The sequence below is a fragment of the Drosophila virilis genome, chromosome 4, assembly GCF_030788295.1.
Source record: "Drosophila virilis strain 15010-1051.87 chromosome 4, Dvir_AGI_RSII-ME, whole genome shotgun sequence".
Classification (NCBI taxonomy): domain Eukaryota; kingdom Metazoa; phylum Arthropoda; class Insecta; order Diptera; family Drosophilidae; genus Drosophila; species Drosophila virilis.
The window spans coordinates 8,975,524-9,000,466 of NC_091546.1; the positions used below are offsets into that span (position 1 = coordinate 8,975,524).

A 24,943-nucleotide genomic window follows, 5' to 3' on the forward strand; every position below is an offset into this window, starting at 1 on the left:
TGCGCAAGACAGTACCATCCGCTCCGGGGATTCGCTGTCGAAAGCTGCATCTGGAGGTGCCAGTCATCGTTAGCGCGCCCGAGCAATCAGTCGTTCACATATACTATTCGTAACGCGAAAAGGCTAAAAAATGAGTCGGAAAAAAATGGTGTGGTTATAGATGGAAAAGGCTGCCATCAGCTATATACATTTACATTTCTGCATACAAACATATGCATACATACGTATGTACCATGAGATTTTTGTGCATGTTTCTTTTCTTATGCTGTGCGATAATTTGGCAAAAACTTATAAACGAAAGTGTACAAAAAAATCCAAAACAAATGCCGGCAGCTACATTAATTTCAGATTAACTTAATTTAATAATCAGCTACGTGAAAAACAATATAAATAAACGCATTGAGTATTACGCGGACATCTAAATACACATTGTGTACAATTTTGATAAGAACTATTATTATGATTATCAAATTGCCACATGTGATGCATAACTAATGATTATAACGGTTTTAGCCTAAAATCGCTCTCTTAAAAGCATTTAAGAGAAGGAAAGAGTTCAAAAGCTATGTACGATAACATAATTATTATTTATCAAAATACATATCTATTTTGTAAAGCATCCCACGCAGAGCTCTTTAATTTTCGTAAATCGCATAAGAGAAAATTAGCCAAATGAAAATTGTTAACAAGCAAAACAACACACGGCTTTTATATATATTTATTTACCTAAATAACAAAAATACGTTTAGCAAAAGTTTAAATTGATTATAAGAGCGCTGACATAAAAGCCTTAAGCTCTTTTATTTATTATTGTAATTTACAATTTTTTATATATTTTTGATCAGCATTAATAGTCAAGTCGATCCAGTAATGTCCGTTTGTCTGTTTATCCGTCCGTCCGTCTCTCCATACGCCCGTAACTCTTGAACCTTCTGGCTTTTTCCGTTCCAGGCAACATCAATAATCTCAATCAGCAAAAAACAGTTGAAGATATTTTGAATGTTCTCAAATTATACATGAATTCATGTTTTCACCTAATGGAAAGTTGGTTTTAGTTGGATGTACTCGACTAGGCGATACCCTGAAACTTCCGCAACCAAATGCAGATACAACTCGCGTAACACTCGACTGCTTCTACTGGTGTCCATTTCGCAAGCGGGCTTTAACCGACATCCCTTTATACTCTGTGTTGAATCTGAGTAACTAAGCTGTGCTCACAGAAACTTATTATTTTGGATACTATGTTAATTGCTTGGTTCGAGCTCTTGAAAAACATTTGTTAACACTACCTAAAATACCACTTATATTTCTTTTTTCCAGGAGAATACATCAGCTTCAACAATTTTTTAAATAAATGTTACTTATATTTTGGCTTAACTAAGAGAATTACAATATGACTTGGATATCTGCAGCAGGGCGAAAATCTTTATACTCGCTCATCTTTATATTGACATTATATGTTTCTGCAAATACCACAGGTAAGAAGTTAGCTCAAAAATAGTGCGAAGCAATTAAGATAATTGATTAACTTTTATCTTTATTATCTTTAATTTATCGGGTATTATCCGGCCTTGCATGGGCCATTTTAGGGTTTTGCTTTTATTGCTTTTAATGTTGTGTGTTTGTTCATTTGTATATAGGCTTTATATACTCTAGATCCGTTTGTCCGTATGTACGTCAATATCTAAACCTATAGAGCTTGCACGTAGGTCCTTCTAACGCCCGCGCAGTATAAGTTTCTTTTCGTTAATCGATAACTTTCCCCGTTTTTTAGCAATCGATAATAAGCTAAATCGAAAACCCCGCTGTAGTCAGCAAATTTGACATGTAGACAGATAGAAAAGGCTTAGGGTATTCTCTAGTCAGGTAATCACGACTAAACACTCTTGTCAATTTTTGAATTTTACATGATACAGAAACCCAGAATATTTGTAATACGAATAATTTCAGCAAAAATATCGGTTTTATTGTATTCTGTCGATTTTTGAAATAACTTTGTCTTGAAATCTAAAACGCATTGATGGAAGCTAGTTAATTGGATTGATTTGCCAGGCCTGTTCGTTTCTATGAGAAACTAGTTTCTGTTTAGAAATATGGCAAATATGTTTTATACTCTGATCAAATGGTGCAGATATATAATAACAATCAGGAGACATTATTCTTGGTCAACATCAATACCCGAGTCGATCTAATCATGTCAGAGCATCGTATGCTTGTCTGTTTCAACGAGGATTATAAACAAGCTGCGTTAATAGGCACTTTAATCAAGGGACAGGTCTGTGGTGACCGGCGTGGCTTGTTGTTAATTTGCAGGCAATTACCTCAAACCGTCGCCTTGGCCGTGCAAATAAATGTTATTTCTAAAGCCAGCTGCATACGCCAGGGATCATCCCTTTCAGAATGAAAAAACTCAGCCTGGTTGATTAAGGCTTTTCAGCAAGGGGCAGAGATTGCAGCACGATAACAACAATTTATGAACTCTTATCTGGATTAAAAGCAGTCATTTAATTTCTTTATTAAAAATTCTTCAGCTAATCTGCAAACATAAATCATAAGTGGCTTATCTGGGTAATCAAGGGTATAACGAGTATAAAGATTTTCTCACGAAGTGCGAAGATTACATTTATAATCGTAAATTCTCGAAAATTTACTGATGATGAACGTCTGCCACTGTTTGTTCGATTGTTGTTGTAAAACATATTTTTAATATTTTCATATTTAATATTTACATATTTTCCACGGGCGTGGTAATATCTAATGTTTAGCATGCTAGCATAAATATTCAGGCTTCAAGAAATCATTTAAACAATTATATTTTGAAAGTTAATTACAAACTTGGTAGAAACTTGGTAGAAACGTTATATTTATTGACTCATAAATTTGTTTATCTCCCAATGTATTACTTTCAAATTTCAGAGACATCAAATTACTTTGATATGCAAGGACCGAGTTTTTCACTAGAGCCACCAAGCAGAATTGAATTTTTGAATACAGTTGGAAACACAGCTCACTGTATTGCTCATGGAAATCCTGTGCCGATAGTTCAGTGGCTAGATAAGGAAAATAATCCCATCACATCCATATCAAAGGTTAGATGCAACTTTTATAGTTATTATGAAAAATTACATGATTTATACAATATGCACTTTGTCTGCATGCTCCCTGCTATCACACGGAGATAAAGCTTATGATTATAATTATTAACACATATCTCTATCCCCAAATATCCTATATAGACATGGGTCAACACTTCCCACACCCATAACTCGGTCAAATATCCTCCGATTTTCATAAGGTTAGGCTTTTTGATCATGATTTGACCTCAATATCAATTCTGCATCCAAATCTGGCAACATTATTTTTGGTCAAAATTCATGTCAAAATGGTACCTTCAAATATCCTATATAGACATAGGTCAAAACTTCCCACACCCATAACTTGGTCAAATATCCTCAGATTTTCATAAGGTTAGGCTTTTTGATAATGATTTGACCTCATTATCAATTCTGCATCCAAATCTGGCAACATTATTTTTGGTCAAAATTCATGTCATAATGGTACCCTCAATATCCTATATGGACATGGGTCAAAACTTCCCACACCCATAACTCGGTCAAATATCCTCCGATTTTCATAAGGTTAGGCTTTTTGATCATGATTTGACCTCATTATCAATTCTGCATCCAAATCTGGCAACATTATTTTTGGCCAAAATTCATGTCAAAATGGTACCTTCAAATATCCTATATAGACATAGGTCAAAACTTCCCACACCCATAACTTGGTCAAATATCCTCAGATTTTCATAAGGTTAGGCTTTTTGATAATGATTTGACCTCATTATCAATTCTGCATCCAAATCTGGCAACATTATTTTTGGTCAAAATTCATGTCAAAATGGTACCTTGAAATATCCTATATAGACATAGGTCAAAACTTCCCACACCCATAACTCGGTCAAATATCCTCCCATTTTCATAAGGTTAGGCTTTTTGATCATGATTTGGCCTCAATATCAATTCTGCATCCAAATCTGGCAACATTATTTTTGGTCAAAATTCATGTCATAATGGTACCCTCAATATCCTATATGGACATGGGTCAAAACTTCCCACACCCATAACTCGGTCAAATATCCTCCGATTTTCATAAGGTTAGGCTTTTTGATCATGATTTGACCTCAATATCAATTCTGCATCCAAATCTGGCAACATTATTTTTGGTCAAAATTCATGTCAAAATGGTACCTTCAAATATCCTATATAGACATAGGTCAAAACTTCCCACACCCATAACTTGGTCAAATATCCTCCGATTTTCATAAGGTTAGGCTTTTTGATCATGATTTGACCTCATTATCAATTCTGCATCCAAATCTGGCAACATTATTTTTGGTCAAAATTCATGTCAAAATGGTACCTTCAAATATCCTATATAGACATAGGTCAAAACTTCCCACACCCATAACTTGGTCAAATATCTTCCTATTTTCATAAGGTTAGGCTTTTTGATCATGATTTGGCCTAATTATCAATTCTGCATTCAAATCTGGAAACATTATTTTTGGTCAAAATTCATGTCAAAATGGTACGCTCAATATCCTATATGGACATGGGTCAAAACTTCCCACACCCATAACTTGCTCAAATATCCTCCGATTTTCATAAGGTTAGGCTTTTTGATCATGATTTGGCCTCAATATCAATTCTGCATCCAAATCTGGCAACATTATTTTTGGTCAAAATTCATGTCAAAATGGTACGCTCAATATCCTATATGGACATGGGTCAAAACTTCCCACACCCATAACTTGGTCAAATATCCTCTGATTTTCAAAAGGTTAGGCTTTTTGATCATGATTTGACCTCATTATCAATTCTGCATCCAAATCTGGCAACATTATTTTTGGTCAAAATTCATGTCAAAATGGTACCCTCAATCCTATATGGACATGGGTCAAAACTTCCCACACCCATAACTCGGTCAAATATCCTCCTATTTTCATAAGGTTAGGCTTTTTGATCATGATTTGACCTCATTATCAATTCTGCATCCAAATCTGGCAACATTATTTTTGGCCAAAATTCATGTCAAAATGGTACCTTCAAATATCCTATATAGACATTGGTCAAAACTTTCCACACCCATAACTTGGTCAAATATCCTCAGATTTTCATAAGGTTAGGCTTTTTGATAATGATTTGACCTCATTATCAATTCTGCATCCAAATCTGGCAACATTATTTTTGGTCAAAATTCATGTCAAAATGGTACCCTCATTTGGTACCATATCCTATTAGGACATGGGTCAAAACTTCCCACACCCATAACTTGGTCAAATATCCTCCGATTTTCATAAGGTTAGGCTTTTTGATCATGATTTGGCCTAATTATCAATTCTGCATTCAAATCTGGAAACATTATTTTTGGTCAAAATTCATGTCAAAATGGTACCCTCAATATCCTATATGGACATGGGTCAAAACTTCCCACACCCATAACTCGGTCAAATATCTTCCGATTTTCATAAGGTTAGGCTTTTTGATCATGATTTGGCCTCAATATCAATTCTGCATCCAAATTTGGCAACATTATTTTTGGTCAAAATTCATGTCAAAATGGTACCTTCAAATATCCTATATAGACATAGGTCAAAACTTCCCACACCCATAACTCGGTCAAATATCCTCCGATTTTCATAAGGTTAGGCTTTTTGATCATGTTTTGGCCGCAATATCAATTCTGCATCCAAATCTGGCAACATTATTTTTGGTCAAAATTCATGTCATAATGGTACCCTCAATATCCTATATGGACATGGGTCAAAACTTCCCACACCCATAACTCGGTCAAATATCCTCCGATTTTCATAAGGTTAGGCTTTTTGATCATGATTTGACCTCAATATCAATTCTGCATCCAAATCTGGCAACATTATTTTTGGTCAAAATTCATGTCAAAATGGTACCTTCAAATATCCTATATGGACATGGGTCAAAACTTCCCACACCCATAACTTGGCCAAATATCCTCCGATTTTCATAAGGTTAGGCTTTTTGATCATGATTTGGCCTAATTATCAATTCTGCATTCAAATCTGGAAACATTATTTTTGGTCAAAATTCATGTCAAAATGGTACCCTCAATATCCTATATGGACATGGGTCAAAACTTCCCACACCCATAACTCGGTCAAATATCTTCCGATTTTCATAAGGTTAGGCTTTTTGATCATGATTTGGCCTCAATATCAATTCTGCATCCAAATTTGGCAACATTATTTTTGGTCAAAATTCATGTCAAAATGGTACCTTCAAATATCCTATATAGACATAGGTCAAAACTTCCCACACCCATAACTCGGTCAAATATCCTCCGATTTTCATAAGGTTAGGCTTTTTGATCATGATTTGGCCTCAATATCAATTCTGCATCCAAATCTGGCAACATTATTTTTGGTCAAAATTCATGTCATAATGGTACCCTCAATATCCTATATGGACATGGGTCAAAACTTCCCACACCCATAACTCGGTCAAATATCCTCCGATTTTCATAAGGTTAGGCTTTTTGATCATGATTTGACCTCAATATCAATTCTGCATCCAAATCTGGCAACATTATTTTTGGTCAAAATTCATGTCAAAATGGTACCTTCAAATATCCTATATAGACATAGGTCAAAACTTCCCACACCCATAACTTGGTCAAATATCCTCCGATTTTCATAAGGTTAGGCTTTTTGATCATGATTTGGCCTAATTATCAATTCTGCATTCAAATCTGGAAACATTATTTTTGGTCAAAATTCATGTCAAAATGGTACCCTCAATATCCTATATGGACATGGGTCAAAACTTCCCACACCCATAACTCGGTCAAATATCTTCCGATTTTCATAAGGTTAGGCTTTTTGATCATTATTTGGCCTCAATATCAATTCTGCATCCAAATTTGGCAACATTATTTTTGGTCAAAATTCATGTCAAAATGGTACCTTCAAATATCCTATATAGACATAGGTCAAAACTTCCCACACCCATAACTCGGTCAAATATCCTCCGATTTTCATAAGGTTAGGCTTTTTGATCATGATTTAGCCTCAATATCAATTCTGCATCCAAATCTGGCAACATTATTTTTGGTCAAAATTCATGTCATAATGGTACCCTCAATATCCTATATGGACATGGGTCAAAACTTCCCACACCCATAACTCGGTCAAATATCCTCCGATTTTCATAAGGTTAGGCTTTTTGATCATGATTTGACCTCAATATCAATTCTGCATCCAAATCTGGCAACATTATTTTTGGTCAAAATTCATGTCAAAATGGTACCTTCAAATATCCTATATAGACATAGGTCAAAACTTCCCACACCCATAACTTGGTCAAATATCCTCCGATTTTCATAAGGTTAGGCTTTTTGATCATGATTTAGCCTAATTATCAATTCTGCATCCAAATCTGGCAACATTATTTTTGGTCAAAATTTATGTCAAAATGGTACCTTCAAATATCCTATATAGACATAGGTCAAAACTTCCTGCACCCATAGCTTGGTCAAATATCCTCCGATTTTCATAAGGTTAGGCTTTTTGATCATGATTTGACCTCATTATCAATTCTGCATCCAAATCTGGCAACATTATTTTTGGTCAAAATTCATGTCAAAATGGTACCCTCAATATCCTATATGGACATGGGTCAAAACTTCCCACACCCATAACTCGGTCAAATATCCTCCGATTTTCATAAGGTTAGGCTTTTTGATCATGATTTGACCTCATTATCAATTCTGCATCCAAATCTGGCAACATTATTTTTGGTCAAAATTCATGTCAAAATGGTACCTTCAAATATCCTATATAGACATAGGTCAAAACTTCCCACACCCATAACTTGGTCAAATATCCTCCGATTTTCATAAGGTTAGGCTTTTTGATCATGATTTGGCCTCAATATCTATTCTGCATCCAAATCTGGAAACATTATTTTTGGTCAAAATTCATGTCAAAATGGTACCCTCAATATCCTATATGGACATGGGTCAAAACTTCCCACACCCATAACTCGGTCAAATATCCTCCGATTTTCATAAGGTTAGGCTTTTTGATCATGATTTGATCTCATTATCAATTCTGCATCCAAATCTGGCAACATTTTTTTTGGTCAAAATTCATGTCAAAATGGTACCTTCAAATATCCTATATAGACATGGGTCAAAACTTCCCACACCCATAACTCGGTCAAATATCCTCCGATTTTCATAAGGTTAGGCTTTTTGATCATGATTTGGCCTCAATATCAATTCTGCATCCAAATTTGGCAACATTATTTTTGGTCAAAATTCATGTCAAAATGGTACCTTCAAATATCCTATATAGACATAGGTCAAAACTTCCCACACCCATAACTCGGTCAAATATCCTCCGATTTTCATAAGGTTAGGCTTTTTGATCATGATTTGGCCTCAATATCAATTCTGCATCCAAATCTGGCAACATTATTTTTGGTCAAAATTCATGTCATAATGGTACCCTCAATATCCTATATGGACATGGGTCAAAACTTCCCACACCCATAACTCGGTCAAATATCCTCCGATTTTCATAAGGTTAGGCTTTTTGATCATGATTTGACCTCAATATCAATTCTGCATCCAAATCTGGCAACATTATTTTTGGTCAAAATTCATGTCAAAATGGTACCTTCAAATATCCTATATAGACATAGGTCAAAACTTCCCACACCCATAACTTGGTCAAATATCCTCCGATTTTCATAAGGTTAGGCTTTTTGATCATGATTTAGCCTAATTATCAATTCTGCATCCAAATCTGGCAACATTATTTTTGGTCAAAATTTATGTCAAAATGGTACCTTCAAATATCCTATATAGACATAGGTCAAAACTTCCTGCACCCATAGCTTGGTCAAATATCCTCCGATTTTCATAAGGTTAGGCTTTTTGATCATGATTTGACCTCATTATCAATTCTGCATCCAAATCTGGCAACATTATTTTTGGTCAAAATTCATGTCAAAATGGTACCCTCAATATCCTATATGGACATGGGTCAAAACTTCCCACACCCATAACTCGGTCAAATATCCTCCGATTTTCATAAGGTTAGGCTTTTTGATCATGATTTGACCTCATTATCAATTCTGCATCCAAATCTGGCAACATTATTTTTGGTCAAAATTCATGTCAAAATGGTACCTTCAAATATCCTATATAGACATAGGTCAAAACTTCCCACACCCATAACTTGGTCAAATATCCTCCGATTTTCATAAGGTTAGGCTTTTTGATCATGATTTGGCCTCAATATCTATTCTGCATCCAAATCTGGAAACATTATTTTTGGTCAAAATTCATGTCAAAATGGTACCCTCAATATCCTATATGGACATGGGTCAAAACTTCCCACACCCATAACTCGGTCAAATATCCTCCGATTTTCATAAGGTTAGGCTTTTTGATCATGATTTGATCTCATTATCAATTCTGCATCCAAATCTGGCAACATTATTTTTGGTCAAAATTCATGTCAAAATGGTACCTTCAAATATCCTATATAGACATGGGTCAAAACTTCCCACACCCATAACTCGGTCAAATATCCTCCGATTTTCATAAGGTTAGGCTTTTTGATCATGATTTGACCTCATTATCAATTCTGCGTCCAAATCTGGCAACATTATTTTTGGTCAAAATTCATGTCAAAATGGTCCCTCAAATATCCTATATAGACATAGGTCAAAACTTCCCACACCCATAACTTGGTCAAATATCCTCCGATTTTCATAAGGTTAGGCTTTTTGATCATGATTTGGCCTCAATATCAATTCTGCATCCAAATCTGGCAACATTATTTTTGGTCAAAATTCATGTCAAAATGGTACCCTCAATATCCTATATGGACATGGGTCAAAACTTCCCACACCCATAACTCGGTCAAATATCCTCCGATTTTCATAAGGTTAGGCTTTTTGATCATGATTTGATCTCATTATCAATTCTGCATCCAAATCTGGCAACATTATTTTTGGTCAAAATTCATGTCAAAATGGTACCTTCAAATATCCTATATAGACATGGGTCAAAACTTCCCACACCCATAACTCGGTCAAATATCCTCCGATTTTCATAAGGTTAGGCTTTTTGATCATGATTTGACCTCATTATCAATTCTGCATCCAAATCTGGCAACATTATTTTTGGTCAAAATTCATGTCAAAATGGTTCCTCAAATATCCTATATAGACATAGGTCAAAACTTCCCACACCCATAACTTGGTCAAATATCCTCCGATTTTCATAAGGTTAGGCTTTTTGATCATGATTTGACCTCATTATCAATTCTGCATCCAAATCTGGCAACATTATTTTTGGTCAAAATTCATGTCAAAATGGTACCTTCAAATATCCTATATAGACATGGGTCAAAACTTCCCACACCCATAACTCGGTCAAATATCCACCGATTTTCATAAGGTTAGGCTTTTTGATCATGATTTGACCTCATTATCAATTCTGCATCCAAATCTGGCAACATTATTTTTGGTCAAAATTCATGTCAAAATGGTTCCTCAAATATCCTATATAGACGTAGGTCAAAACTTCCCACACCCATAACTTGGTCAAATATCCTCCGATTTCCATAAGGTTAGGCTTTTTGATCATGATTTGACCTCATTATCAATTCTGCATCCAAATCTGGCAACATTATTTTTGGTCAAAATTCATGTCAAAATGGTACCCTCAATATCCTATATGGACATGGGTCAAAACTTCCCACACCCATAACTTGGTCAAATATCCTCCGATTTTCATAAGGTTAGGCTTTTTGATCATGATTTAGCCTCATTATCAATTCTGCATCCAAATCTGGCAACATTATTTTTGGTTAAAATTCATGTCGAAATGGTACCCTCAATATCCTATATAGATATAGGTCGAAATTTCCCATTGTTGGAACACGGTCAAATCCCATCAGATTTGGCTTATTGTTCAACCTACTGCTTCTAAGTCACAAAAGTCGACTAAAATACTCATTTTTTCTTATTCCCTGAATCAGTTAAAATTGGTATTGTCATTTTTCTTTTTATTTTATGACATCTTTAGTGTGATCATTTGAATTATGTACTTGATTTATTTAGTTGTATCTTAATATTGCAGGTTCAACATATTTTCACAAATGGTTCATTACACTTTCCGCCATTTGCCGCGGAAGAATTTCGACAAGACGTGCACTGGGCGATATATCGATGTACAGCATCTAACACCGTGGGCACTATTATATCTAGGGATGTTATTGTTAAAGCGGGTAAGTGATATCAATTATATTTGATGCCATTAAAAGGCAATTTTTCCCATTAAATAAGTTTGAGGACAATAATCTCCGCATACCCTATACATATATAATTATTATACATAGTAATAATTATAGTGTAGGTGATAAGAGCAAAAATATTCAGGAAAAGGGTGCTATAGTATGGAGTGCTCGACTAGGGGATACACTGTACATTTTCTAGGTATAAATATTGGACAGGTGTAATTCACTTTATTTGTTAGGTGGTATGTCGTATAACAGAAAGAGGTACCAATGCAGACTTTCATGAAAAATTAATGGATTATGTAAAGTTGTTAAAATTTTTTCTAAATTTTTTGTATTTTTGTCACATTGTAAGAACCGAAAGTCACAATTCCACAAGTGTATTTAATCTTCGAATATTTCTATATGTTCTCTTTTGTTAAACTTATTTTAAATTAAAAAAAAAACATATATATGTTAAATTTGATCTCATTTAATTAAATTACCAATCTTAACTTTCAGTGGTCTATCAACATTACGAACCGGAGGTCCAAAATCCTGGTGGATTTGTTGGCAGTAACATTCTGATTAAGTGTAACATTCCGTCGTTCGTTAAGGAATATGTAACCGTAACCTCCTGGCTACAGGAACCAAACTTTAATATATATCCATCTTTGGAAGGGGGTACGTGTAGTAGTTTACAAACGATCATATTGAATACTTGTTTCGGCAAATCTTATTTGTATCTTATTATTCGTATTTTAATATTCGCAGATGGTAAAAATCATATGTTACCGACAGGCGAACTTTTGTTATATAACATCACTAAAAATGATTCCCAAAAAATCTATCGTTGTCGAACACATCACAAATTGACACAGGACTCCAAAGTCAGTAGTAATGCTGGCAAAATTCAATTGACCGGTAAGTAAGCACCGGCACATCTAAAATAAACTCGTGTCTGATATAAGTTTTGTTTTCCATATTTTCTGACTGTCAAAATATGAGTACCAATCGCCCTTTTGCAAGCGGGAAACATTTTTAATTCAGTATCAGCTTGCTGAAAATAAAAAGTTAATATCTCATGGCATAATGGCATCACTAACTCAAAGCCCTGAAAATAAGTTGAAACGGTATAATAATAAATTTTTATTTAGCTTAAATGCCGGAGGGACAGGCAGAGGGACCTGGCCAAAGCGACTCGGCGATTGATGCTGATCAAGAATGTATATACTTAATGGGATCGGAGATGCGAATTTCTGCCTGTTACATGCATTTACACATAACCGTTACACCCTTTTAATACATTTTCAGGCAGAAGAGATATTGTTCTATTTATATCCTATAAATTTCATAAAATGCGATCAATGCTTTTATCGCACAACCAACTTCTGCTCCTTTGATATAATTTATAATGTAGTATGTCGCATACTTGACTTTATTAAAACATGAAATATTTTTTGTTTCCATACTTTTTAGAAATGCGTGAGCTTGTGCCTCCAATAATGAATGATAAGACTATGTCGATATTGGCCAGAGTTGGAGATCCATTAGTTTTGGCATGTGTTGCTTATGCAAATCCAAAGCCAACTTACAGGTAAGACAAAAATATATATATTATATAGAAAAAACCGAGCTTGTCCTGATTGTAGTAGTCCTGAGGTAGTCCTTAAAATGGAAATAAGTTAATGAAACGTGTTTTGCACGGCTTTAATGTCCTATCTTAGACCTGCAATTAAATACTTCATGTCAATGCACTTAAGAATATCAACTAAATTTATTTCAATACTTGCCTTCCACAGTTATTGTGGTAGGGGTTGCTCAGGCAGCCTCTCAAAGTCCGATAGGGGGTGGGGGAGTCTACCGTTCCGACAACTTCACTTAAATGATGGAGTTCGCCTCTGGATTTGCATGCATGCATGTATATGTGTCTGTTTGGGCCTGCATGCACATATGCATGTTATGTTGTACATACGTTAGTATGGTCACATGCACGTACATATACATGCATGCATACACAATCCAAGCGTTTAGCCGACGAGTCGTCAACGACGCAAGGGTTTGCTTTGTTTTATTTGCGATGTTCTCCTCTTGAGTTTTTCTGCATGATGTTTTTCTTTGGCCTGTGACTTTGTGGTGTGTGACTGAGTTTGCATATATGTACACACACATATATATGAATGTACATACAAGAACATAGAGACTTTCAGATGCATGTAAAAGTACGTTTGCACGTATGTATGTCTGTATACATATGTAGCAACCATGTAGGGGACAAGCATAAAAATCGTGTGTGTATGTTTGTATGAATGTACATGCCAAAAACTGGTGTACAACGAGTCTATACTTTGCGTTCATGACCAAATCTATGTATATACGTGTGCACATACACAAGCATACGCACCCATCAGAGTGGTGAGATTTTCCGTTCGTATGTATTTGATGGAACACATACATACATAGTACTTTAATTATTATTTTACATACACATATGTATGTATGTACAACATACAGTTGCATAAGAGTGACAAGCGGTCAAACATACATATATTTTTATGTAGAAATGCACTTCGCATGCATGAATCTACAATGTACATATGTATTTATATATGTTTGTATCTGCATATGCTGGTTATCTAATCGCTAACTACCTTAAGAAGCATAAATTAAAAAGAAAGTTTAAGCAACATTCGCTAGGTTCTTCTCTAATAGCTTAGAGCGGATGATTAATGAATAATCTAACATTTGTTCATTCATACATCTGCATGTATGTACTATACTTCTATGTAATCTCTGCAAGAAAAAAGAAATACCATTGGCTTGGTTTACGCTTCCGTTATGCCTAAAGTAAGACAACACATTTTTTAGAGATTCTCCGTTTCAATTAATGAAAATATGTTTAAGGCAAATCGGAGAAACTTACAACTTCGTTTAAAAAATTATTTAAACGCATTTTTCACTGAGGAATCCTGGATTCTGTGAAAAATGTAAATCACGGCTTTAATGAAACTTTATTTACCACATCTTGGAATTTAGCAACACTCCGTCTCAGTATACATTTTCATTCATAAAGTAACTACATTTTGTACTTATTTCATATAGGTGGCATACAACACGTTCCAGCAATGAGGAGTCCATGCAACATATGCTCGCAACTGGACGGGCAAAAATCAAAGATGGCACACTAATTTTATCCGCCGTTACAAAAACTGACGATGGGTTATTCTATTGCACCGTTACCAACTCGGAGGGTAGCGAGACTTTGGAAGTGAAGCTGTCAGTTTCGTCGCCTTTGGGCGCAAGTGTACAGCCCCGAATACAGACCGTGAATCTTGGACATACTGCTGATTTAGTGAGTAAAGTGACCTAGTTACTTTCCATATCCTTGTTCAAAATAAATAACCTGTACAAAATAATTTATAGATTTGCAGCACATCTGGATTTCCAAAACAACAAGTCTTATGGTTTAAGGACGGAAAACCTCTGCGGTCCGGGGCTCGTGTACGCCTTTTATCAAAGGAACACATACGCATTACGTCCGTCGTTAAGGAAGACAAGGGAATGTATCAATGTATGATAAAAAATGATTTGGAATCAAGTCAAAGTTCTGCCGAATTAAGATTGGGAGGTACGCATTCAAAACATATCAATCTTTGCGTAGTTATTCTTTTAGCTGTAAGGTCCCGTTTGGGAAGGGGATGTATTGAAGAAGAAGAAGAAGAATGTCCGACCCCGTAAATATATATCTTCAAGTCCGGCAGTAGGGCCTGTTTATAATATTAGATTATATATATATATGTATATACTTGCGAAAACATAATCTGTATGTCTGAAAAGGTTGTTGATTTCTATTCTAATTGTTTTTTCTTGTCTTTTGCAGAAGTAGCACCTCAATTGCTTTACAAGTTTATTGAGCAAACTATGCAGCCTGGACCTTCCGTTTCACTTAAATGCAGCGCAAGTGGAAACCCTACACCAAAAATTGTGTGGAACCTGGATGGGTTTGCCCTACCCAATGTAAGTGGTTTAATATCATATTGCTTTATCTCTCAATCGAAATGAATCTATAACATCGATATGTCGATAAAATAAATTGATATCGTGGATACCAACATTGCTTGATAATACAAAGAGCTCATCTAAATATAACATATATCTATCCAGACAGTTTGACTCACGCAAGTGAGACTTTTTGGTACTCGTAAATATATGTATTATATATGTATGTACACACATGCTGGACAGTTAAATAATTATGATTAACCCCTAAATAATTGTGATTATTATTAATTACACACCCAGAATGACCGTCTTATGATTGGACAATACGTGACCACATTTGGTGATGTTATAAGCCATGTCAATATATCAGCTGTCAAATCAGAGGACGGAGGAGATTACGAATGTAAAGCTATTTCTCGTGCTGGGGAGGTCTCACACTCAGCAAGACTTAATATATATGGTAAGTATATTTAAAAATATATTAATATATATATATATATATATATATTTATTCCATATCTAAAATATATATATATATATATCTGCACATATATCTATATCTTTGTATGTGTTAATTTTAACTAATCTGAGAATATTGCTTATCCTTTTTTAGGCATGCCCTATATACGTCATATGCCAAAGATATCTGCTGTCGCTGGAAAAATGTTTGCTTTAAAGTGCCCCATTGCTGGTTACCCTATTGAAAGTGTGTTCATTGAAAAGGGTATGATTCGTTTTTAAAAAATTGTAGCCTAGCATCCCTTAGATGGCTTTAGTTTTATCTAGACGGCATTCGATTGCCAATCAACATGTGACAGCGGGTCCAAAATGGAACCCTTGTGATCGACAACGTGCAACGAGCTGCCGATCAGGGCACGTATACCTGTATTGCACGGAATAAACACAACTACACTTCGCAGCGATCAGTTGAAGTCAAAGTACTGGGTATGTATTTATATACTACATTTATTTGTTTGAGTTTATTTTATTATTTTGGACGCGTCAATAATTCACACTCTATTGACATAATTTAGGGCAGAAAAAACATGCAAATTATTCCTATGAATTTCTATTTATTTTAAAAAGGTATTAATTAAAAATAAAAGTAAAAATATATTAAGAATAACAATAATTTTAAAATATGTATCTAAGTATGTAAGTATTTCAACATTAAGTCGGTTGGCTACAAATCGTTTTCTTTCTCATATCTTTTATTTTTAAATATGAAAAAGAGCGAACTATTCTTAATCATATTTCCTTACAGATGCATGTACATGTGCTTATTTATTTCAGGAAAATACAAAACATGAATATGCACGTGCATAGATAAGTTATGCATTTGAATGTCCGCAGCACGTTTCTCTCTTGTCCTTTTTTCTTTTTAATATGGATGCTATCGTAAAGGCATTTGCTGAAAATTGTACATTTTTTCGAATGCGTTTTCAAAAAAACATAAATATTATTTTGTATAGTCGAAAATGACCTGCTAAGATAAGGATTATCAAATAAATATCTAATACATGCATATCAGCGGCTGGCAATCAGTATAAGTTCAATTGTAAGGCTTAGAATAAACATTTACATGGAAATTTAATTTAAAATAGATACAAATATAATGATGACAGATTTAGATCAAGAGGCCATGAACAAAGGCTAAACCTCGAGAAAATCGGATGAGATTTGACCGATTTATGTGTGTGTGCATGCATGCATGTACATATGTATGCATTTATGTACATGTGTATGCCTGCATGTTTTTTCTAATGCATACATTTATATATGCAAAAATGAATACATACATACATGTGTATATATGCGTGTATGTAGGCATTCTGACATGTATTCATACATGTACGCATGTACGCATGCTTGCATCTATGTAAAATAAGCATGCATACATGTATGCACAAGCAGGCAACAAATCGCACTTATCTATATTTGATTCCCGAGCTGTGTGTACTGTTTATGAATGAAAAAACATATGTTTAAGTCGATAAGCAACGTAATTATATTTTTAAATAGGTATGTTAATTATTCTCTGCAAATTGCCAGTCTCTGATAATTGAAACGTTTAGATTATAATTATAGAATAAATGATATAAGGATATTATTTTAAGCACATAATAATTGATCTGGATTTTAATTGTCGTATTGTATGACGCAAGTGCACTTATATCTGAAAATAGTATTGTACCCATATCGATTTTTAATATTCCATAATAACTGCACCGCTCGAACTTTTACATTGCACTTTTAATAAAACTCGCATTCGCATAAGGTATTCCCCACACTTGCACTTGCACTTGCTTTGGCATGCGCGGTATTTTTTCAGGGTTTATATCGCCACAGTTGTGTGTTGTTCGAGCTCATACACTCTTTTACTGTCTACAATTTCGATACGACCAGTTTAAAAGAAGTGAGCTATTCCCGCGGTTTACCGTCAATTTGGTGTTTTGAGCTGAGATTAAGTACTCTCTGCTGGTGTTTTAATTGATAGCCTTTCTGTATGTTAGAAATTAAAAAAAATTATTAACAACATTAAGTTGCAAGTTTTCCGTAAAGTTTCCACAGTTGCGGGTGAAGTTGGAAACATATCGAAAAAAATCTAAAAATTCATTTTGAATAATATGATCGAGACGAAAATGCATTTCAAAGAATATAATTATATAAAATCACTTTAAGTTTTACTTAAATGATATATATTCAGAAAGACTATTTAAAGACACCAAAAAATGAAAAACCTTATTGAACTTTTCTCTTACAAATATACCGCTGTCTACATTACCGCTGGTGCGAATTTGGGAAAAAAAAACATTACTTTCAGTCGAAAGTGTACAAACTATTATTTTTATACTTTCTTCTAATCCCTGTGTCTGAGTTTTAATAGAATTCATTTTAATTTCTATAAAATAGAGTAAGTCCCGGCTTACTTAATTGAAGTACGAAGAAACTTAATTCAACTATTTCTTTTTTCGTTACTTTCCATTGCAAAAGCTTTGAATTAAGTTTTAATGCTCTTTAAACTAAATTCCCTAACCGAAATACATGTTTTATATTTTTACCTTGATATTTAACTAAAACGGTATTGAATTAAGCGAAACCGTTTCTTGCAAGAAACTCAGCTTAATATAAATAGTCCACTCTTCTTGGATGAGGTCCAGCCCCAGTTCAGCCGATGTTTCGAATATTAAATATGCCTTTGCTTCGCTAGTATTTTTCGGCTTTATGGATTTGATATTACTGAGTATCAAATGATAGCCACAAAAATATACTTTGAACACCATTAGAGATATATATAATATAAACATATTTAATCTGAAGCCACGTTTTTTACCGAATGCCCGGAAAAGCGTACAGATCGAAGAAACCCGGCAATGACAGTAGCAGTAAAGAGAAGAACCGAAAGGGCGATAGTTTCTTTGGGAGGATCTATATAATATTACTTACAAAAAAAGAAAATAATAACATTGGTGAATATTTGAAAAAACAAATACTTGATAGTTATCAAGTACAATGGAAACTCGCTTTTATACAGCTCATTGTGTCAACAAAAAAAAGTTGTTTGTTTTGTTTTTGTGTTTTTTCTTCGTAATTAAATTCTTAAGAAACGTTTGCTCAATTTTGTACTAAAAATATTTTTACTGAAATTAAACATCCAGTTCCACCCAAGATTACGCCATTCTCATTCGCACGCGATCTGAACGTCGGTGACCGCACAAGCATTCAGTGCGTTATTGGCACCGGGGACCTGCCGCTTTCATTTACCTGGCTAAAGGATGGAAAAGCTCTGCCATCGGCAGCCTCGGCCGATAGTGTCAGCGGTGGGCTTAAGGGTACCGGTGGCGTTGCTGTATTGGGTACCGGCTCCGGATCATTGTCGCAGTTCTCCTCATCTCCCATTTTACCCTCGGCCTCGGCGTCGGCATCGGCGGCGATTGCCTTCACAAGCGACCTTGCTCCGAATGACAATGGTCGTAGTAGTGGTGAAAGTAGCGGCCAGGTGACAATTCGCCAAAATGATGATTTTACCAGCGCCCTCAGCATCACAAGTGTGACGAGGGACCAAAGCGGCACGTACACGTGTCGCGTTCAAAATGATGCCGCTACTGTAACGCACTCTGCACAGCTTAAAGTTAATGGTACTTGTTGTTCTTTTCGTTTTTTTGTTTTTTTTTTTTTGTTTTGTTTTTTGCACTGTAGTTAAACGAGTTGCTCATTAAATACGCAACAAATAGCCCGTCTATATACATATATGCACGTTAATTCTTAAATTCATCAAGCGTAATGCGCTGTAACTATTTTCTAATTAAGTTATTCAAGCACACAGACAATACATAACTTTCTACGCTAATAAGCGCATTGTTCATTAGTTTGAGCTCATATTGATAAGTGTGTTTTTTAGATAATGTACATATATGCATGAAGTAGTTCGTCAGTAGTTATCGAAATATGTTTAATTCTTTTTCACTTTTGATGGTTATTTATGCTCTTGAAATAATTCTTTAATAATTAGAACCATACATTTATGATTGATTATTGCCTGTTTTTGACCAAAATGAATTATCTGCTGCAAGTTAGAAACTTGGACGGAGCAAGAGTTAAACTGAGTAGCTTATTAGCCCCAAAAATGTTACTCAAATCGATCTTAACAGCTTCGTGTGTGGGTACCGATATCCAAAATATGGATGACAATTCTCTTAGCCGTACAATCTCCTCATGATCTTTTAGCTATGAGCTTGGAGGTCTTATATAGTAATACATTTGTCTCTGATTGGTTCTGTCCGCATGCAGTAAAGTTATAGACAATAAATTTGGAATATAATCTATATCTACGCAAGGCCTTGCCTTTTTGCCATTCTAACGCCAAAAAGACTCTGTCAACCTCTTTTTAGCTAATTATAATACTAAGATCAGATATTACGATCCGTCTGTTAAGCCCGTTTTTTTTTTATTTTGTATATATTAATTTATTATTCAAACATATATGAGCTTTTGAAACCTAATGTTTTATTAGATTGCATGATCACTTAAATTGATTTTCAATTAAAAGAATTTTTATTCAGGCTTACTTAAACGCATGTACATCAAATCGCATTCAAGTCCATTATACTCTGCTTTCAGCTATGTACGTCGAGTAATTCGATTTGTACGCAAAGCTTTCGCTATCGGAGGTATATGTGGTACACACAGACACAGAAGTATCCTTAAGATATGCGAGCAACTTTAATAAAAATAATCAAATAAGATCAAATAATTTTAAACCACATTTTTTTTTTTTGTAATATATATTTGTTTAGTTCCACCGCGTATATCTCCTTTTGCGTTTGAAGACGAAATCACCGAAGGCATGCGGACACAGATAATGTGCTCCAGCAGCCAAGGAGATCAACCTTTCAATATAACGTGGCACAGAAACAATGTGCCAATTCAGAGTAATTCAGACATTCTAATGAGCAGCAGTGCCAGTGTCAACAAACAATTGCCCATGACGACAAGACAAGGCGATGAGTTTTTACCGCAGGATCCGTCGTTAACAATCAATCAATATACCCCATTTTCCAGCATATTGTCCATACACAACGTCTCCTCATGGCACAATGGTAACTACACTTGTAGTGTGACAAATCACGCTGGCACTGTTGAGTACACAGCTGTTCTTTCGGTTTCGGGTAAATCAAGTGTAACTATTGTTTTCTAGAAGCATTAATCAACACCCACCAATTCTATAATATTGAAATGTACTTTGCACAAGAAAACAAATTTCACAGTAAATATTGTAGACAATGCACCAGGAGGATTAGTTATCTAGCTATAAGGGTTTGGATCTGGTAATTCGAATTTTTAATAGCTCTTCAAACTAAAATATGTCATCTATATCATGTTCTAACGACCCTTCAAACAATCGTCAATTTGTAATTTTGAACAACGCAAAAATTGATCTTTTCACAGTAAATATTGTAGACAATGCACCAGGAGGCTTAGTTATCTAGCTATAAAGGCTAGGATCTGGTAATTCGAATTTTGGGTAGTATTCAATTGATCTTCAAGCAGAAATATGTTGAAACCATCGTCAATTTGTAATTTTTGAACAACAAAAAAAACTGAACCTAAATGTTAATCTACGATCGTTTTATATTCTTATTTGGAATTGTTTTCATTCCTACTCGATCACAGCTGTTTTTCATCAATTTGCTTGGTGATATAAAAGTATTTTTTTTTTTAAATGCCAGCGTCAGTGTTCAATACTTGCAAAAAAGATTCGTCAGTAAAATAAATAAAAGCCATATTATTAAAAACTTCAGTAACTATCCAATATAATTATTAATGAAATATTTATAATTTTATTGACAATTATTTTGATAAAAAGACATTTCCGTCAAAAACTTCCCTACTTTTTGACTTATCATAACCAATGTATTTATATATCTGTTTGAAATTCTTATATATTTGTTATACAATTTTTTTAGACAAAACAAGCCAGCCTTAAAACTGAGAGATTAGTTATACTCTAATGGGAAAGATATGAGAGTAAGAAAAATTATAACTATTGTCGGGCTGCCGAAAATATAAAACAAGAGTATAAATCGTAAGGCATAGTTGATTCAAAAACCACACTTAACGGATTTATTCAATATGATGAGAGTATATTGTATGCGGATATTGTATGTCATTTTGGATCTATGAAAGTCAGTTATCCAGAGATAAGGAACCTTTTGGTTTGTCTTTTCCCTATCTGTGTGGTATCTGTTTAGTTCCTTCCTTTGCCCATGTCCAGAGTTGCACCATTCTATGTCCTCTTAAGATGCCACTCCTTGCTTCGCTAGGATATCAGACAATTACGTGTGGCTCTCAATGCCTTATTTATGGTTTTCCCCCAGATATGTTTTATTTAATATATAATCAAGAAATCAAGGCAAATCTAAACCGATGTCCAGATTAATTGGCATTTATTGCTCAGTTCACAAAGTTAACTTTTTTAGCTAATCCAATATCCGTCTCTCTCATTAATATTGAGAAAAGTAATGACATAAAGTTAATACATACATATGTATTCAAATAATAGTGGGCGAAATTACCAAAACTAAAAGAAAATGTAGGAGATCGAGCACTGAGCACAATGCACTCGGCTTTTTTGCACTCACTTGTGTTCCACAAGATTATACATATATAAGTTGCATGTATTAATAGCGTTTATTTAGTGCATGTACACTGAGCGAAAGTCGCAAGGTATCGCTCCAGCTTAAATATCTGACTCGGGCTTAGTTCTCAACTACTTGGGTTATTTTGCAAAGTCAAGTAGACAACTTCGATATGAAATTTGATGAACATTCCTAAATTGCAGATGCAGTAAATTATATCGGGTACTCAGTGGGTTATATTAACAATCTTTTACAGTCTTGGCAATTAAACTAAAGTAAAATCGTCTGGATAGAGGACAATGCGATAATGCTTCTTTTACAAGGCAATTGCGTGTGGACCACAGTTCACTAACGTGGCCTAAATACTCAGACTCACAACTAAAGCATTATTATACATAAATAAACTCAATATGCATATTCAAATATATACTATATTTATTCAGTTCCATCTAGATGTTACACCTAATGAAAAAAATATCAGCCGTATTGTTTATCAGTAGACTTGATGTAATCTGATAATTGCATGCATTTCTTATTAGAATTGTATATATTGCATGATGGTCCAATATTTTGAATGAATTCGTAGTAATTATTGAAATCTTAAAATAGTACCTCCCCGGTGGATTTTAAAACCCACTGACCAAGACGCAATCCTAGGAAATTCAGTAATGGTATCGTGCAAGGCTGACGGATTTCCCCAACCCACTATTCAATGGAAGCAATCGATAGGTATGGAAGTAGAGTATTGTAGTGAGGTTTAAATTTCAACTATATGTGTATGCGTGAAGGTGACTCTGGCGATTACCGTGATCTTAGTTATGCCATGAGCAATGGAAACTCGCAGTCCACTATTGTGGCCCATACAAATGGTTCCCTGATAATATCCAAGGTCTCCCGAGAGCACGAGGGCAGCTACCTATGCCAGGCAAGCAATGGCATTGGAGCTGGCCTAAGCACCCTAATTAAATTAACAGTTCATGGTAAGAACAAAAATTCTTGATTAATGATCCTTAATTAATGTTTTGATATTGCATATTCTCAACAGTTGGGCCTTCGGTCACTGTTGCCAAAAAACAGTTGTCGATTCGGCGTGGAGAACGTATTACTTTGCACTGCGAAGCGAACGGGGATCAGCCTCTAGAAATATCTTGGCGGTCGAAAGCAAGTCGCATTGACCCATCCTACGATATACGCTATCATATAAAAAACTCGCCTCTAGCTCGTGGAGTATCATCGGAGCTAACTATTTTGCAGACGGTTCTGACAGATAGAGGCGAATATACTTGTATAGCCAGCAATGCCTATGGGCGTGATCGAAGTGTTATACATGTACAGGTGCAAGAACCTCCTAATTTTCCGGTTAATTTGCATGTCAGAGATCTTGGGAGTCGCTCGGTAACATTGGCCTGGTCTCCAAACGATCAGGATTCAATAATATTGGGCGGAGGTGGGAGCAATAACCGGGACGCTCAACCGATATCAAATTATATATTGCAATACAAAAAAGCTGGAGGTAAGTACAATTCATAATATGATTGAATTTTTATGTGTAAAGAAGTTTGTCCTGACCAATCCAGGGTCAAAGTATTTGATCCTTAATTGAATTATATATATTTATATTTTATATATTCACAAACAACAAATTAATACAAATAAATGTAGAGTCAAGAAATATAAGCAATTATAATTAAATCATATCCGAGTCGATCTTGCCATATGTCTGTACGTCCGTCCGTCTGAGCGTACGTAAATCTCAGAATCAACTATAAGTGCTGGAGGTCTTAAAATTTTAACGAAAATTTTGCCCGCGCAGCACTAGTTTGGTTTCGATAATCGATAACTTTTCCGGTTGCCAAGCAATCGATAAGAATCGATAATAAACAGGAATATGGTTTCGCGGAAAATTGTGAAACACCTCCCATCACATAAGGCAACTACAGTAAAAATGCCTTGATATACAAAGAGTATTTTTATGTTGGGATCTTCTGATTGTAAGCTTTTTACTGTTTTTTGAATGCAGATGTCTGGCATGAACACAACAACCAGAAGCTACTTCCTGGCGACAGAACTACGGCACAGCTAGGATCTCTTCGTCCTGCACAAGTCTACCATATACGATTATTTGCCGAAAATCATCTAGGCACCAGCGCCCCAAGCGACATTTTATTTGTGCAAACAGATTCAGAAGTACCATCGGCGCCGCCACAAGACATTACTGTCGAGCCGCTTGGGCCACAGCAGGTAAGTGTATACTAGCATTCCATCTTTCATTCCTAATTTGTAGTATTATCATATAGTAGTCATATAGTAGAAGTTCAATAGGAGCTCCACAAAGGCACTGCATGAACAGCTTTCTGTACTAATTGAGTGCATATTTGTCAGACAGCCCCCACTATTGTCTCAAAAAGGGAGCCTACATTAATTAGTCCAAGTGCCATAGCAGTATTAAATAAGCCTCTGGACAGACGAAGGGTTA

At 35.0% G+C, this 24,943-nt stretch overlaps 2 protein-coding genes across 3 annotated transcripts in view; both read left to right on the forward strand.

Annotated features, from left to right (window-relative positions):
* LOC6629076 (cell adhesion molecule Dscam2-like) lies at window positions 1–16,250 on the forward strand. 2 transcript variants are annotated; one of them, XM_070208917.1, is made up of 13 exons: window positions 1–224; window positions 1,321–1,478; window positions 2,917–3,089; window positions 11,191–11,338; window positions 11,849–12,010; window positions 12,101–12,250; window positions 12,806–12,923; window positions 14,429–14,678; window positions 14,750–14,954; window positions 15,207–15,343; window positions 15,629–15,788; window positions 15,942–16,052; window positions 16,105–16,246. In XM_070208917.1, exons 2-13 carry the CDS (start codon window positions 1,394–1,396, stop codon window positions 16,227–16,229), a joined length of 1,824 nt encoding a protein of 607 aa, XP_070065018.1. In that variant the 5' UTR covers window positions 1–224; window positions 1,321–1,393; the 3' UTR covers window positions 16,230–16,246. The 2 variants fall into 2 exon arrangements, with proteins under 2 accessions (XP_070065018.1, XP_070065019.1); XM_070208918.1 differs by having other exon boundaries at window positions 8–224; window positions 16,115–16,250.
* The window catches only part of LOC138910855 (cell adhesion molecule Dscam1-like), a 14,875-nt gene continuing 6,077 nt past the window's right edge, over window positions 16,146–24,943 (forward strand). The window contains exons 1-6 of the mRNA XM_070208915.1: window positions 16,146–16,273; window positions 20,626–20,997; window positions 23,077–23,196; window positions 23,256–23,447; window positions 23,513–23,980; window positions 24,488–24,708. Of these exons, the coding sequence (XP_070065016.1) occupies window positions 20,676–20,997; window positions 23,077–23,196; window positions 23,256–23,447; window positions 23,513–23,980; window positions 24,488–24,708 (1,323 nt within the window). The 5' untranslated portion in view covers window positions 16,146–16,273; window positions 20,626–20,675. The remainder of the gene's footprint in view (window positions 16,274–20,625; window positions 20,998–23,076; window positions 23,197–23,255; window positions 23,448–23,512; window positions 23,981–24,487; window positions 24,709–24,943) is intronic.